The 17710-nt window shown below is 43.2% G+C and overlaps 2 protein-coding genes across 5 annotated transcripts in view; one reads left to right on the forward strand and one right to left on the reverse strand.

Moving 5' to 3' along the window:
* Positions 1-4186, forward strand: part of cers1 (ceramide synthase 1) — a 30531-nt gene extending 26345 nt beyond the window's left edge. Inside the window, exon 7 of the mRNA XM_004068382.3 lies at positions 363-4186. Within this exon, the coding sequence (XP_004068430.2) occupies positions 363-405 (43 nt within the window). The 3' untranslated portion in view covers positions 406-4186. The remainder of the gene's footprint in view (positions 1-362) is intronic.
* On the reverse strand, positions 3822-14222 carry ncln (nicalin). 4 transcript variants are annotated; one of them, XM_004068383.4, is made up of 15 exons: positions 13945-14221; positions 12617-12807; positions 12178-12322; positions 11998-12092; positions 10061-10141; positions 9497-9600; positions 9086-9174; positions 7225-7364; positions 6731-6909; positions 6226-6313; positions 6106-6144; positions 5586-5749; positions 5364-5417; positions 4698-4776; positions 3822-4550 (listed from the first exon to the last, which is right to left on the reverse strand). In XM_004068383.4, the coding sequence occupies exons 1-15, from the start codon at positions 14117-14119 to the stop codon at positions 4488-4490; spliced, it is 1686 nt and encodes a 561-aa protein (XP_004068431.1). In that variant the 5' UTR covers positions 14120-14221; the 3' UTR covers positions 3822-4487. The 4 variants fall into 4 exon arrangements, with proteins under 4 accessions (XP_004068431.1, XP_011472891.1, XP_020558450.1 ...); XM_011474589.3 differs by having other exon boundaries at positions 6686-6909; XM_020702791.2 differs by having other exon boundaries at positions 3824-4550; positions 6106-6147; positions 13945-14222.
* Positions 14223-17710: the final 3488 nt, after the last annotated feature.

The raw sequence follows: 17710 nt of genomic DNA on the forward strand, positions 1-17710 counted from the left end.
TCCTCTTATGCAGCGTTGGTTTTAGGAAAGGAGCGTCAATCAAAGTGCATTTGCTTTTATCTCCAGAAGCACCTTTGATCAGAGATAACTCGCAGCCTTTGTCCTGCTCGTCGAAATCCTCCGAATCGTCCAGCGTCAGTCAGGAACTCGCAGACGGAGTCTTTCAAACAGCTTTTCTGAGTGCGTGCCAACTTTCCTAGAGGAGTAGTTGATTTTTAACGGCGTGTGGCAGCACGCCGCGTGGAGATGATGTGGCAGCTTCTATCAGCTCGGCCTTGAACACCTCTGATATCGTCTGGACCCGCGCTGTCACCCGCACACTTTGTCTTACGTCTGCCCTGTTTGTGGCCTTATCTTCACAGGAAACACGTGCAGAACGGCGTCGCCAAGGAGAAGCATCTATAGTCCAGCCTGCTGTCCCCAAGCTGGAGACCCCCCCTCTGTGGACAGCTCCCACTGACAGGCGGCTGCAGGAAACCGAGTCAGGAGAAGGTTCAGGGTGCAATGAGTGTTTCTGTTCTTTTATTTTGACGTTTAATTTACCGGCTGTGATTTTCTGTTTTTAGAGCACTGTGAATGTTTTTTCAGCTGACTTTTTGTCTCACTGTTGTTAACTTAACATTTGATGTAAACACAAGAAACAAACTGGTTTGAGTGACAGCAGGTCTGGGGCTGTCAGGGCGTCGTGTCTGATGAACCAGGAAATGGTTGGATGCGTGGAGATCAATCTGAGAAATCTGGTGAACAAACAACAACTTAACCTCATGACCCGTGGACACAATAGTCAACCCGTTTAATTGGCATTAAAAGCAGACGGGCTTCCTTTCCACGCCTGTAAACCAGAGGAAAACATTTTGGAACATGGAAGCACCCGTGTGAGATCTGGGAACCCGGTTGTTGCCCCTACCCGCTCCTGCAGGAGCCCTGAACTGCCCCCCGGCCACAGATTGCCCCCAACGTCCTGGCTCTGATCTAAAAACTGCTAATTCTCTATTTTCTGTCACATTTTTTATGCTACTTTTGGGGCTGAACGCTGGCGTAGAGGTCAGCGCTCTCACCCCACAGCGAGAAGGTTCAAATCCTGGTGGGGTCCTGTCTGTGCTGGTTTTGTCCCGGCACTCCGGCCTCCTCCAACGGTCCAAACCAGGCTTTTCAGGTCAATGAGTGTGCCCCTTGGTGTGCACGTGAGTGTGTGACCCTACAACAGGGACCTGTTCAGGGTGAACCCCACCTATGCCCAAGAGCAGTGGGTTAGGCTCCAGCAACCCCAAAAGACGATGTTCATCTGATTGTTGACATTCCCTCTGAAATAAGTGCAGTCTGTGTCCGGTGGGCCTTTTGAGGCAGAGCTCCTGTCCTCATCAATGCTCCCTGATTCCCAGATGTCATCCAGAACCGTGTTGGGAGGCGTTAACCGTGTTTCTGACGGCGGAGGACGCCGACGGTCTTCTGTCTCTGAACACAGAATTTAATCAGTCAGGCGATAAAAAACAAATAGTCGTTTCTTTTTAAATTAAGATGCAAAATTAGACATTGAACAGTTGTCTTACTCATTTTTTTGTTGTTTCATTATAAAGTCAAAAATATTTTTTTTTTTTTTTTAGCTTTTAGAAAAGCGTAAAAATCCACCAGTTAAAAGGTCCACAGGTCTTAAAGCAAGAAAACTATTTTATGTCTAGGATCAAAAACTTCATAACCTTAGGTTGTTCTTTGCATTCCTGAAAGGTAAAACGTCCTGCTATATTTGATTATTTTGTTGTTATTTTGTGGTGTCTGGTGCAAAGCATCTGTTGCTGCACTGCACATGAAGGCATGCAAGCTCATTGCTGATTTAATGACGGCAAACGGCAAGAATTGATTGACCGGGCATCAGTATTATCCTTATATTTTAATATATTGAAAGAGGAGAGATTTGCATCGTTATTGTTGCTAGGTAACGGGAGGTGGGGACAGAAAAGTGGACTAACACTGACGTGAAGATAAAAATCATAAAAACATGTAGGTTATGCGCACATGGTATCCAGGAATGCATGAATTTGGAATGATTTTGGAAATCAGAAAATCTCTTTTCTTCATGTCTAAAACTGACTTTTGATGCTGTTGAACAGAAAAACCGCAAAAATACTTGACTCACATGCAGGAACAAAAAGGGGCTTCTTTTGTTTTAGTGATCTAAGTTTTCTGCATTAGAGGGAAAAAGCTGCTGCTCCGGAGTGAGATAAAGGGATTTTCTATTCTTAGCACCTTCTCGATCAAATTCAAGCTCTTGTTCTGATGAACAGCATGTTTGTGCTGCCTGAGCAGGCCACAGATGTTGGCCCTTCCAGGACACCGTCCATTTGTTCTGTCTGTCTTCCAGCAACCATGTCAACTACCTTTTACCACCTGTGTTACTAGTGTCGTTTTTGAATTGCTGATAGTTCTGGTTTTCTGTGAGAGGATAGTTTGTATTTCAAAGGTTTTTCTGCCGACACAGAGTCAGTGATAATCTGTTCAGGTTTCTGTTCATGCTGGTTTTCTCGTAGTCCCTGTAACACAGGAAACAATCCACTCAATCTGTTCTTTTTCTGTGCAACGACGACAACAAATCTATCAAAGTTGGCCGAAATCTTTCTCATGGGTAAGGAGTTTTAGTTTCCTTTCCTCTAAAGTCTGCAGATTTATTCGCCTGTTGCTGCAAAACTATTGTGTTTTGGTTAAAAAAAAACTGCAAATATTCACTAGAAAATATGATTACCACTATAGACCCTCAAACAGTTTTTACATTTTTCACCTCAGGGTACAAACAGCTCCTGTGAAAAGTAGGTTTACCTCCGTAATCTGCTTAAATCTGTTCTAAAATCCGTCATCTCTTTGTAGTTTTATCCCTTATTTAAATGAAATGCTTCATTTCCTGACTGGCATGCATCTATTCAGTCCGTTCATGGCTGGTGACTGTCCTAATGATGGCTTTTCTAGTATAACTTTATCTGCGTTTTAAGTGTGAATTGGTTTCCCTGTTGAAGTCAACGTGAAAAACGCGAAGGGACAATCAGTTTACAGGTTTGGACATTCCTTATGCTGATTTTTGGATGAATTATGGGAAAAGTCATCAGCTTTAGATGATTGTGAATAAATCAGGTTTGGTTTTGACACTGAAAAGAGAGAAAAAGGAGCGACTGATGATAAAAGTTTGACTGAACAAAAAGCAGTTTCATACCAGCACCTTATGAAGACAAATGCTGCGTTTCAGTTTCTCCTCACCGAGTTTACCGGATCAAATCGGATAAAATATAGTTTGGCTTTTGTATTTATGCTAATGGAGACCTCACTGCAGGGCAGCTGCTGCCGCAGACGGGCAGCTGCTGCCGCAGACGGGCTGCAGAGCATTATTTCCCCACCCCCCCCATGTTTAGATCGGTGTTATTTTGAGCGCGCATGAATTTATCTCTGTGCTTAGAGCGTCTCCATTCATGCTTCACTTGTGCCAAAGTGTGTTGCAAGGGTTTGTGGGAATTGGAGCACTGGCAGAGGTAGACAGACAGGCAGAAAAGGCCCCCCCCATCTTGGATGCTGCACTATAATTTATTTGTAATATTTGTAAATTGTTTGAAAAAGAGGATTTTAATGATAATAGAAGGATCATGAACACTTTAGAAAACAGATTTTTTCTGGACCATAACTGTAAACTGCACAAATTATCCAGTTTTTCAAATGAAAAGACTTCTGAAATGTGCAACTCCTAAACATAGCAGGCCTGTATTTACACTTCTGTAATACAGTTTAATGCCCTTCATCCATGTTCTGTTTTTGCCCCGTGAATAAAAAACTTCGGTCACAGAAACGTTTCTCATGGTGGTTTTTTATTGTTGGTTGTTTGTTTTAAATGACAGACAAAATTAATTTCATTGCAGAGTCACAGAAGAGGCGAGGCAGGCTCCAGAGGACACAAACTCCTCCAATAAATAAGGATTTAGGTGTACCATAAAAAAAGTACTGTCACCACGGCCGACGTGGTCCAGGGGTCACGCATGTCCTAGAAAAGGTCAAGGCGACGCCGTTTCACGACCGTTTTTAAATTCTCACTGCAAAAAGAACTTAAGACAGGCAGGAAAGGAGGCTTTGCACACCAACCTGGACACTCGGATAAGAAAAAGGATCTTCTGGAGCCTGAATCAGAGGATCAGACCAGTGTAGCAGGAAAAAGGACAAACAGCAGACGATGATTCCCCAAAAGAAGACCAGAGATTTCCCACCAGCATGTGGGAGAATCCGCCCGGCACGTCTTCACAGTTCCCCCTGCAGGTCGCTTTCTGTAAACGCTTGTTTGTGTTTGAAAAACTTCTATAAAAAATGACCCCCCCCCCTGCTGCCGCATCAACAGAAACACAGGAAGTGAGAGCGGATGGTTCTGGTTCATGAAGTCCACACGGCGGGACGGGCCGCCGTAGAATCAGCAGCCCGGTCCAGCCTCAGCTTTTCGTGATGGTAGACAGTGTTCTGGTTCCTTAGTGGGCCTTTGCTTTGGGCTGGGTGAGTCTGCGGACGATCCCATACAGGACCCCGAAGTTCTGCCGGAAGACCAGGAAAGGGGAGTTTGAATGGTTATTAAACGTTTAAACTTCATGCACCAACAAATAACCAATTTATCAAATTAAAGACATTCAAGTCAAATCTTCCTCCGGGTGAATTACGCTGGTAGACTAACAGCCACTTACCTGGATAGCCAGGTACATCAGCCCCAAATAGGCGGCGATGCAGACCGCCAGCAGCAGGTCAAAGATAGCCGGCTTCACTCTGGGAACCACAGAGGAGCAGAAAACAGAACCAGATCAGTGCTCTGAAGAAAATATTACATGGCAGACTCCTACATCCATCCAAGTGCACAGCAAAAACGCTGACCTGTGCAGTTTTACACCTAAAGTCACCTTTCAGCTTTTCCCAGGAGATCAACGGATTTTCTCTCCACCATAAATCTGACTTTTGACAAACACAGTAAGAAAATCCTTCAGTCTTTACTGACTGTTGGGAACATGTAGGCAGTAGAAAATGCAATCCATAAACTTAAATATAGCAGACCAATGATTAGCTGAACGAAACCATAGAATATAGGATAGGAAGAGATTAACAAAAAACTCAGCTGCCAAAGAAATCCTCTAAAAATGACCTGGACCTGTTGGTCACGCCCAGCCCATCAAGAGATAAAACGGTTGCTATGGAGATAAAACCAACAGAAAAGCTGCCGTTTTGGAAAAAGTGTTTTTTTATAATGCGTTCAGCTTTGACCAGGGGGGAGAGTGAGGGCAGGTATCCTATAGCCATACTATTCCTCTGGCAACTTTAATTAAAGCGACATAAATGCTCAGAAATCAACTCAACTGTACCTGTAAGCATTCATGGTCTGTTTCAGCTGGTCGTAAAACACGAACTCTGGATCTCTGAAGAAAAGAAAAGTTCAGCTCATGACGTCAGTCTACTCAGGTCTGTCGATAAAACATTCCAAGTATTCAGATCGATTTGAAGCCCACAGCGGACAGATTCATGTGAATTATTCAAGAATAAAGAAGTTATTCTGTCTAAAAGTGAACCAGACGGCAGCCGTTTACCTTTTGTCGGCTTTGACATAATGTCTCTTCACATCCTTGAGATGGCGTCCCAGATGATACTCCAAGGTGGAGACCACGCTGCTGTCTTTGTCCACCAGCTGAGCGGCGCGGGGCTGCGCCGTCAGCCACTCCACCACCGCCGCCAGCTGCTCCTCCTGCACCTGCTGACACCAGGTTTGAGAGCCGTGAGGACGGACGGACGCCACGGAGAGCTAACCCTAACCTCACACCTCAACGCCATGCTGCCTGAACTCTATTTCCAGGAATGGAAGAAAAAATCATTTGTGAGTTGGCCATCAGGCAGATGCCACGGTACTCTGGAGCTGAAGTGGTTCATGCATCTACAGGCGTTTCAAAGTTCAATAACGAGGCAAACGCCCCCCTGAAAGCTGAGCTTTTTTCATTTGTATCAGTCCGTCTTTACAAAGAGGAAGTCCTGCTCTTCTTCAGAAATACATCCTGATTTTGGGTGAGGTGAGCCTGTTTGGTCTTTCTGAGCAGACACTGAATAGACATTTACCATTTGTTCAGTGAAAATCTGCAGATCTCCAGGAGCCCCCTGCTTCAGAAGAACAACCACATCAATATATGACTTTAGAAGAACTCATCAACATGTGTGGGGCTCAGAGAGCGTTGGGACCTTCTCTGTGAGGTTGTAGATGACTCGAGCCAAAGCTTCTGCCACCACCTTGGTGTTCCTGCAGAGTCTCTTCACGTCCACATGAGGCCTGCAGAAAAACACGTTTGCAGAAGTGAAAGCATAAAACAGCGTCTGCTCTGACACAGGAATAGCAACTAAAAGAAGAAATAAGACGCAACGCTGCATGAAAAACGGTTCTCAGCAGAGACGTGTTGATGCTTCAATGTGCTGAAGCTTACGGTAATAACTATTCTCCTAAAATGTTGTTTCTGCATCCCTCTCAGCCGTTCTTTGCTATCAGTCAGCTGCTTCTGTGTGGTTAGAGACTTCTGAACATGAAAACAGAGAGCCGGACTTTCCTGAACTACTCTGAACGGTGACACTTAGAAAATGCTTCTCAAAGAGAGTAAAACAGGAGACAAGGCCGCGTGATTGGATGGATCTGCAGTGATAAACCCACCCAGAAGGGGGCTCTCCCGCTCCGTGGCGAGAGAAGGACACTGACCGCACGTCCATGATGCTGGAGCGCTGCACCGAGCGGTGCGAGGGGAGATGAGACAGGGTGAAGGCGGGAAGCCGGCGGATCCCGAAGCGCTCGTGCTCCCAGGCCAGCATGTCATCAGCTAGGTTGATTTTCTTGTGGACCATGGAAAACTTGACCTCTGGGTACTGACTACTTATGACCTGGAAGCATGAAAAGACGAGAAGATGTAAGCTTCTGGGCCGGACACCTGCTTCATACACCTGATGTTCACCCAAGCTTTAGCAGCTAGAACCTGAAGGCATCTGCTCTTCATCTGAGCTAGTAAACAACTTCTAGGGAAAAAAACTAAAAAACAATCAAGTTAGCACCTAACTATGCAAGGAAAGACACAAATGTTGTTTAAAACTTACATAAATCCTAAATAGTCAAGTTATAACTGCAATGAAACAAACACAGTTGTTTATGTGGACACGTCGGCGCAGCGCTCCAACACCCCAACACCCCCATCTTCTCACCATCTCCAGCTCTTTCAGCAGAGAAGACTGAGGAGTTCCCTCCTTTGGAGGCTTGGAGACATGAAGGTGCAGAGAGTCCCCGTTTCCCACGGTGTCCAAACACATCACGAAGGCTACGTTGTCCTGCAAAAGACTGGAATCTGTCCAGGAAACAAAAGGGCAAAATGATAAACATGAACACAAAATACACAATAAATGTAAACACAACTTGAGCTCAGTTTTTATTTCTCGTTTATGATTTAGTCTCTGCTAGTTCAAAGTCATTTGGTTTTATTACAAACTGCTTATTTTATTGCATTTCAGATGTAAAGACAATAACCTAGATCAGTGTTTTTCAACCTTTTCTGAGCCACGGCACACTTTAACCTTGATAAAAATCCCGCGGCACACCAACATCCAAAAATTAACAAAAAAGGAGAAACTCTATAGTCTGTATTGATCTACAGTCCCTCCATGATCTCACATGCATTTTAGTGATAATTGTGGCAGAAAAAGCTGGAAGCTGCAGCTGTTTTTTCTAAAAGATGTAATAAAAGTTAAGTTAGAAGATTTCAAAACTATTTGATGTGTGTTTGATGTTGTTTTAAGACGTCAAAGGAAGACTCATTGTGCGCTGAGACACTGTGACTTTAACCCAATGCATCATGGGAGATGTAGTGATGGCAGACAGACTCTCTTCTCTGAGCTTCAGTGTTTTGTTCTCTTGTTCCACGGTCTGACACCGGATTCTGTGGAAAGCTACACCGCTAAAGACGAGCTTTAGCTGGTATTTCTGTTGGAACTGAGAGACTTTATGAGCAGAATCAGAACAAAGAAGTGAAGACTTTAACCACTTCTGATTGGTCAGACTGATGACATGTGATTAAACCTCCAAGAATGATTGGTGGAGATAGTTAAAGGGGCGGGACTTTTCAGAAAACAGAGCTGAAGCTGCGGCTAAATCGCAGTACCGTCATTCTTATCAAAGTGTCTTTAATAGAATCAAATAAACACAAAGAAAAAAGTATTTTATGATCTTTCATATTCCTAACTACTCAGTGTTTTATCAGGGCCTGTTTGGATGAACACAGAGCTGAAATCCTGGAGATGGAAATGTTTTTAGATCAGTGAATGAGGGTAATTTCCCACGGCACACTGGTGGAAAAACACTGCTCTAGATCACATTTTAATAGTCCCTCCCCAAAATCTAGTTAACAAAGTTTATACCATGGTCTGGTTGAATACTTGATTCTGATTGGCTGCTGGGTATGCATTAAAACCTGATAACCGCACGGTGAAAAAAGAAGTTCCGGTCAGCTAGCTTAAATGTTTCGTATCACTGCGCCGGCTTCTTTAAAACAGCCTTTTGCTTCATCATCTGGACAAAATCAAGCGGTAAGAGGAGAACTTTCTCTCTGAACTGATGCTTTAATCAACCCATCGGAGAGATCAGCATATATCTATCTATCTATCTATATCGCCGAGTCTTGACTGCAGCGATAGTGCGGCGTGATGCGCGATTTTTGTGAGAAAAGCGATCCAAATTGGAAAAAAAAACAAGAATTAAGTACTAAAAAAACAGGTTACTATTTATTGCTTTTAGAAGTGACCCTGGTATAAGCGGGTTAATGGCCTTTGAAGAGTGCATTATCAGAACTAACGCACTTCGCGTGAAGCCAGTTCCGGCTTCACGCGAAGTGCGTCATTTCTCTCTGGCGGCGCATGAGGAGAAACTTTACCCTCAAACGTTAAGGGAAACTGGAAGCTAAGCAAAAATGGGAGACCGACTTCAGCTTCTTTGGGCCGGTCCATGAGAATATTCTCAAACATGAAAGTGGTCCATGGTCTGAAAAAAGGCACCGCCTCAGGTTAGTGGACGTACCTGTGTGGTCCAGATTGTCTTCCAGCCAACGTTTGGTGCCTTGGTAGTTAAACTTTCCACCACCAGACACAAAGAACAGCAAGTTGTATCTGAAAAACAGACATGTCTGCACTTTAACACTTTCATCCAAAAAATAAAAAGAACACATCTTGGAAAGTACATGAAGCTAAGGAACCCACACTTTATGTCCATCACATTTTTAGGAATCAAACTCCAGTCTCTCTTATTAATAATGATCAATCGGCTATATCGATTTCTAATCTTATGATCCAATTAGAACAGAGCAGTGCTAGGAAACACTGAGATGCTGCAGGACCTTTGAGCTCCCAGGCCTCCGGTAGAGGACCTGAGCGTTCAAGTTTCACACTTCTCTTTTTTCTCCAGTCATCATACTAAAGAGCCTGGACTCACGCAGCATGCGTCCTCTTGTAGGTGTAGAGTTTAGAGAAGAGCCGAGCCAGTTCCAGCAGCATGGACACTCCGCTGCCGTTCGAGTCGGCGCCGTACGACAGCCACTAGAAACGACACAAGTCACCTGAAAGGGCTTCTGCCTTCAACACGCAGAAACACAACTCGGGTTTCCTGAACTAAGCCGACTTCCACTTTATAGACCCACTCTGATTCAAAGGAGCTTTGGGTGATTTGAAATGTTTCTGATGATGGAGGACATTTATGGTAAAATACATATATATATAATAAATATATCAAGAAAATTAAACTGGAAATTGCTCTTCAGAGTATTTCTTTATTCAAGTCGTTGTGAGACAGAAGCAGACAAATAAATGTCCTTTAACAAAGATCGTTTCTGTGACGTAGAAAATACGCTGGGGGGCCACGAGCTCCCTGCTCCAACAGAGAGGGGAAGGGGGGGCCGCTCACAACTCAGAGGTCAGTTTCTGATGATCATCATAACTAAAAGACCACTGGGAAGACTTGGAGTGGATCTTTGAATAAAGTCTCTTCATGTAAACTTACTGGAGCGACACCAAAGGAGTCATAATGAGCCACTAGAACGATAGTCGGGAGGTCCTCTCCTCCAACTCCAGTGAGGCGACCCTGCAGAGACATCCGGAGAAATCAGTCAGATCATTCTGCAAAGACCAACACTTCAGTCTGCCAGAGCCTCCGTCTGAGCTGCTGAGACAGACATTCCTTTGAATTTTAAGGACGTGAAAAGAATATATGCATTCCACAGGTAGGATTTCCCTCAGAATGATGCTGCATTGAACAGCAGTTCATGAGTCCACATCTCAACTACTATAAATCAGTGGTCCCCAACCACCGGGCAGCGGACATCAAACATCACGTGATACACACCTTGCGTTGCACCTCAGCCCCCCACCCCCACCGGTCCGCGGTAAACATGCCTTGCGTTGTACCGGTCCGCGGTGACAAAAAGGTTGGGGACCACTGCTAAAAATGACTTATAGAAGGCAGAAACTCAATAGCTTATTTTCTCTTTATACAAACTACATACAAAGGCTGAAAGTTTCATGATAAAAAATATATCAATTATATATATCAAATTGTTTATTGATAATATCCAACATAATGGCAGCAGTATCAGATCCATCCATCAGTCCAGTTCTGATCCAGATCCCAGGAAAACAGACGTTCATGGATCTGTTGGTCTGACAGATGATGATGTTTGTGGCCCCCCCAGCGTATTGTCTACATCCAAATACAATCTTTTTTAAACTGCTACTGATTTACAACAATTTGAATAAAGAAATACTCAGAAATTCAATTTTAAGCTGAATTTTCTTAATATATGTCCACCATCATCAGAAAAACGCCACAAGATCACATAAAAAACACCATTTTCATTGGAGTTCCGGGATTGCCGGGTTACAGAGCGCACCTGATTACAAGCCGCACCCTCCCAACTTAATGAGGATTAACCACGTTTTACATACACAAACCCCACTTGTATACAATGTTGTTGCAACACAAGTGGCTCGTCACTGAGACCACAGTGGTCTCAGAGTAAGCAGTAGTTTAGCCTATTTATTTCATCACACCCACATCTGCCAACAGCATGGACCGCACTTCAGCTCACAGCTCCCTCAGTTATGGTGTGGAAATCCACACTCACTTCCCATGAGTCTTAGGGGTTTAAGGCGGGGCTAACCCCCGGTTCGCCACTGTGTTGTAGTATACGTGTACGTTGTATACGTGCTGAAACCGCGTGCGTGTTTAAGAAGGAGCAGGGAGCTGCAGCAGAACGCGAGAGCAGCTCTCCCCTCCTTCTGCCTGTAACACGGCAGCAATGTGGAAATAACAGGGATGGATGAAAAGACATACCAGTAAAAGAGCGCAGCAGTGGCTCATAAGCACACGCGGCATGCGCCTATGCGCGTTCTATGCGGCTCTACGCGCAGCGTGTGCGCCAGAAGTTTCCTTCCACAACAGTGAAGGAAACTTCTGCCACGCAGCAGACCGGCTTTTCCAAAGCCGTTGGTGATGGTGGATTTTTTCACACTGCTTTTAACGATTGCTTTTAACTTGAAAGCTGCGTCTTATTGTAGTGGCGGTCACGTGTACGTTGGGTCTAACGGCACCAAAGGATTGTGGGATGCGGCTGGGCATGGGTGTTTCCTTTTGTTGAACCATGACATAAGTGTCTGAAGTCAGGTCCATGCTGTTTGGCTGCTTGAGTGTGTCAAAGCAATCACGCTTGCTGCTGGACATAGAATCATGCAGGCTGGTCCCCTCTGAGGCTGCCGGGGCGCTCCTGGCGGCCGATAAATAAAGCATAAATTAGCCGCATCATTGAACAAGCCGCAGAGTCGGAAGTTGGCGACAAAAGTAGCGGCTTAAAGTCTGGAAAATACGGTAGGTCTTTAATGAAAAGACAAAATCCTTCCAATTGACTTGTTTGATTCATTTGAGGATCCAGCTCAGTGTCTCACCTCCAGGCTGGTGATGGCCCAGTCACTTATGGCTTTGCTCTGGGCTCCACTGGTCACCATTTGAAAACCATTAGCCGTGGCTGTATGCAGCAGCACTGTCAAAGTAAAACACTGACGTTACAATCCTGCGGCACGGCTCCTTCTGTGGTAAATGCAGGACAGCTGTGGAAGGACGGGAACCTTCTGCTGCAGACAGGGAGCCCTGAGAGGACGAGGAGGTGAGGGTTTGTGTGTAGATGGACAGCAGCTCGTCATCCTCTATAGCAAAGTACACAGGGACGATGGTCTCAGTGGTCAACATGTCTGGCTCCAGCTCCATGAACTGCTGCAGAACGGTGAAGAACAGCTGCTATTTAAACACATTCATAATATGCACTGTACACTACTACTCGCTCCAGAAAACACTCTTTTGAGTCATACTTGGAAAGTAGACCAGATCAACAGTGCAGAACTCTGTTCTCACCAGTTATTAAGGGAACAGAGAAGCTTTCATTGGAAAACATGCACATTATTTTGGTGAAAAACGGGCGTATTTACCAGTAGAACCAAGTGAAAGCCATTTCTCAGAAAAACACAGTGAGAAGACATTCTGCAGTCCTACGCTGCGCTGCATCTTTACCTGCAGCACATCCTGCGGCATGGCAGACATGTTCTTGGGTAGCATGATGACCACGGCCCCCGCTGACTGCCGTAGAGCTTTCTGATACTTGTCAAAGGAGAAGTCTGCCAACCGCATAAGAACACAGCGGCGACTTAGGACGTCTGCCTCCATGGTGCGAGCCTCCGTGTTCAGGATGGAGTTCCTGGTACCTGATGATAACAATAAAACCATCTATTGAAGTGAGCTTGTCTTTCTGATTAGAGCCTGCATTTAAAGAGAGAATTGAGGGTTAAAATAGGCACTTTGCCCACAGGAAAATTGAGGATGTCAGCATTGAAAATTGTAATATTTAATTGAGAACTACAGATGCTTTTTTTTGCTTCTCTGTGCAGATAAACAGATAGAACACCTACAAAGACAGACAAGAAAAGCTCTGTCCACAAGGAAATGCATCAGTGGTTGGCACATTAAGCTTTGACTTCCTGTCACATGATTATGTCAGAGTAAGTCATCTCTGCTAGTGGTCTACTACTCTGTTAGCTGTAAATGACAAACTGTTTAAAGTCCCACCAATCATACACTGAAGAATAACAGCTAGTTACAGATTACAGATTACAGCTACGCTGGTAGCAAACATAAGTGTTAAAACCATCAATGCAGAGCAGTGTTATGATGCAAAAACATAAATATTAGTTTTATGAATATAACTCTGTTGAGGTTTGTGGTACTCAGTAGAGCTACATAGAATATATAGATACATCAATAGAATATTATTAATAGTGATGCAAAACATTACCTTACTTAGGTAAAAGGGAGGTTATTAAATTATTATTGAACTTTTTTTATCTTCCTTTTAAAAACTTCTACACGTTTTCTTATGTACTACAGTAAAAACAATGTTTTTGGTTCATTTTGTAGTAGCAGAACCAAAAGCTGCTTGTGTAGCACTTTAAGTAACAATAGTGGGAACAGTGCTTTATAAATAAAGTTTTGATTTGAATGGAGGCTCTTAAATGTGACAGATCTTGGTCATGTTTAGTTTCAATATTACACGTAACAAGTCAACAGACATCAGTTAAATTAAAAGACGAAGTGCTCGAAAGACAGACTTTAATGCCGCGCCCAGATTTAGTAGTTAAGGAGTAACTGCACGATGCATCACTGCCCAAGCTAGGCTATGTTAGCTTACAAGCTAGCGAAGCCGTTACCCTTAACGACATTTACAATACAGGAACTTTGAATTAACAGAATATTGTACATAAAGTTTAGTATAATTATTCAGAATCTCAACAAAGCAACGTTTTCCCTCCGCGTCTAACGTTTCATAGGGAAAACCGACAGCTTACCGTACGGCTGTCCCTGGAGGTCGTACTGCTGCATTCGGTACACCGTGAACTCATGCGCCGCCTCGGCGGGCAGCGGGGACACCAAAATCAACACCGCCGGGATAAACACGATAAACGTCAGGGGGAAGGAAGATTTGAACATATTATCGAACACCTCACTTGCTTCCTCGAACATTGTGGCGATTGAAATGGACACTTCAGCAAGGGGCTAAATGTGCTCAACTGTCACTTCGCTCAGCACCTGACAGCCAAGGAGAGGAGGCAATTGTGATCAGGCAAGTATCCGGACAACCCTATCTGGAAAACTGGAAAGACATTTATTTAAAAATGCTTAAAACGAGTTTTTCTTGGTTAAAATGTCAAATATAATGTAGGTAGTCAGTAAGTAGTAGTCACAATTTATCAATTTAACAAATATTTCATTGCATGATATTTTTGTTTTGTGCAGGAAATTTCTAAGCCAGCTTTAACTAAAGTGTAGCAGGTTACACCGCGTAACGCTAGATGGCGCCCTTTACTGCACAACTGTGAACTGTCATAGAATTAAGAATGTCTTTAGCAGCTGTACAGCAGGAAAATTGCTCGTTTATTCAAAGTTTCAAAAATATTTTTTAAAGTTGTTTTTGCATTAAAAATATAAGTGTAGCAAAATTATTATTCTCGTTGCTATATTGCTGAATACATTATTTAGCTTGTATGAATGATGAACAAGTAACAATCAGTAACAATCAGATTGTTACTCTCAAGCCAAATTGTAATAACTTCCTTCTTCTCTTATAAATAAACAACATAAATATCTATATATTTTAACTGTTATAAAAAAACATTCATTATTCAAACTAACTTAAATGTGTTTGCTACATGCTTGAAAATCACTTGCTTTGGTTTCCTACATAATCATTTTGTCCAATATGTGCATTCTTAAAAAATACATATTTTTTTAAAATGCACATTTTGGGTGCAAATTATTTACACATTATTGCACAAGCATTTGAAAAGATCTCATTTTGAACGTATTTTGTTTCTTCACAAGTTTAAAAAATGGAAGCAACGATTTAACTAAAATTTAGCATAAAAGTCCAAAAAATGTAATTAATAATTAGAAACCAAGTAAATAATGAGAGTCTTTCTTATCTCTCCTTCCATTTTCTTCCCCCTCCCGGGGCTGCTCTGCTAAGTGGGAGATTAATGCTGATATGATGTCCTGCCATCCAACTTAATGGACCTTGGCGTCATTATTTCCTGTAGTATGAGTAATCCCTCCCCATGCTGGAGAGAGGACTGAAGGCACAAAACAAAGCACAAAGCAATTTAGCATGGATGTTGACTCTCAATATAATGATCTCTCACAACAGAAACATGATCTTCTGGAGATCTGCTGGCATGACCCACCGTCTAGTTGAAGGAAAACAAGCTGCAGAAGACAAAAGCAGAAAGGAGCCGTTTGTTCATTGGGGGAAATAATGTTCTTGTGTGGTCGGTGTGTGAGAGGCACGTCTGGCAGCGTCCGCATCACATGAGTGTAATTCCACAAAACTCAGAACATCCCGCTGTCACATGATCATCCGACACAAAGCCCGGGCAGAAATGGTCATATTCTTCCCTTAATGCGCTCTTATTCAAACCCTTTCACCCCCCCCCCCCCAAAATGCTTTGCATTGAAGACTGGAAGATGCATCCAACTTTCTGCAAGAGCTGCTCGGTGTTCTCCTTTCCTTCCAGTCTTGCTGGGAGTGTCTGGTAGAGACCTGCCTCTGCTTGTGACCCTGCAGCGCTGAGAAGCCCTTTCTCTGTTCAGACGCACAAAGACTGCAGTCAGTGTGTTGGTTAAATGCTGTGGATTAACCGGAGATTATGACTCTTTCCATTCTCTGAGGATGTTGTCATTTTCTCACTACAGCTCAAATCCGAAACACGCTCAGGGCAGAACGCCAGAATGCCTCAGCTGCACTGGAAGAGGGCGCGCTCCGTCCCAAGTTTCCATGTTGCTGTCAAATTCAACAGTGGGATTATTTGAACAAAAACTGGAGAGCGGAGACTTTGAGTGGCAAATTTTAATCAACAAGAACCTAAAACACTGTTAACATGCAAAACGTGTGTTGAGACAACTAAAATCTGATGTTCGAAGCAATGAAGAACTTCCATTAAACTCAAGTTATTAAAGATTTTGCTCTCAATTTTCAAAAAAAAAGAGGAAAAAATGAAAAATCCTAAACAAGAAATTAAACAAGTGAAATAAAAACTGTGCAAAGATAACACTTCAACATTTGAAAGTAAGATACTTTGGATCTTCTTGGGATGAGAAAGTTAGGACAAAAACATTTGTATTTCTTTTTTGCCCCGTCACCTCTGATGCGTCAGGATATGGCATGTGGTCCTCCTTTCCCCTCTTCATATCTTCGTTTGCATCCTTTGTAGCTCCGAGCCTTGTCAAAGCAGCATCCCGCTGGCCTTCTGTGTACCAGACAATTGATTTAGCAGCCATTTTCATTAGGGCTGGGGGAAAGAAGACCAAGGAAATTGAGAACATAGTTTGTAACAGCTGAGTTGCAGCCGCTGAGACTCGGAGCCGCTTGTGTTGTGCAGAGCAACAGTAAGATAATGGATGACAAGGCCGTTTGGAGCCAGCCGTTCCATTAGCTTTTGTTAATGCAGTCAGGGAGGTTGGTGTGGCTCATCCGCCTTCACTTCCACTTTCCTGGACACTCTCTCACTCCAGCCAGTGTGCTTGGTCTTTCTCTTTGCTGTCTGGAGTCGTGCGTTTTCCCCCTTTGTTGCTTTTATTGTCGTTTTAGCTTTTAATCTGCGTTTACTCCTCCAGCATTTTACTGGTAATACCAGAAAAACCTAAATCAACCCATTTGGGAGGGCAGTGATTTTCTAAGATCATCACAGCAATCGCACAGAACTAAAGTGCACGCCGTCTCTGATTTACCGTGGAGAAGAACACGCAGTAGACTGACCGTGATGCAATCTGCAGTTCCTAGAAACATGGTTTTTAACCCATTTGTTACCGACATGACTGTACTGTGAGTGAGGGATGTGTGGCAAACTGGGAACTTCCGGCTTGTGAAAGAGGCTGACTTTAAGGACTCTGTGAACTGGACATTTTTGGGGTGTAACAGAAATATCATGAATGAAGACATGAGGAAGGATGGTGTACATGAACAGAATGTAGCAATCAAGGTGAGCATTACAAATGATGGGAAAGGATCATTTCATGTGTGAGAAGCCAAGCTGTCACCGTGGACATCACTGCCAAATAATAATAACAGTAATTCCATTTCAGTTCACAATTGAATTCCACTTAACCCTTAGTAGTTTCTGTTGTCGACTGTTATCCGGGTTCACGTTCATTGAGGAGTCTAGTGAAAAATGTCCAATAGAAAAGAAGCTGGGGTGGTGCTGACTATTTGGAAATCAAGCATTGCTACAAAAGAGTTCCAAAGATAAATTATTTGAGAATATTTTTAAGTAAAGCTCAAAAAGGCTGCCTACCACTTTGGATTGAATTTCAATTCAAAGTCAGTTTTATTTTTAAACTTCTAACCGTTTTTTGTCTTTGGACTATGGCAACAATTCTCACAAACAAAACTGGTGATCCAAAATGAAACTTTAATTAATAAAACGAACTAATCAAATGTTGTTTTTGTTTCAACAACTAACTCATTTTTAAGAAAAGCTGGTAAATGCTCATTTTCAATGAATTGAATTTACATCTTTTTTTAAAGTGGAACTTGTTTTATGTCGATTAATGAATTTTCAA

This window comes from Oryzias latipes, chromosome 4 (genome assembly GCF_002234675.1).
Source record: "Oryzias latipes chromosome 4, ASM223467v1".
In the NCBI taxonomy this organism is placed as follows: Eukaryota; Metazoa; Chordata; class Actinopteri; order Beloniformes; family Adrianichthyidae; genus Oryzias; species Oryzias latipes.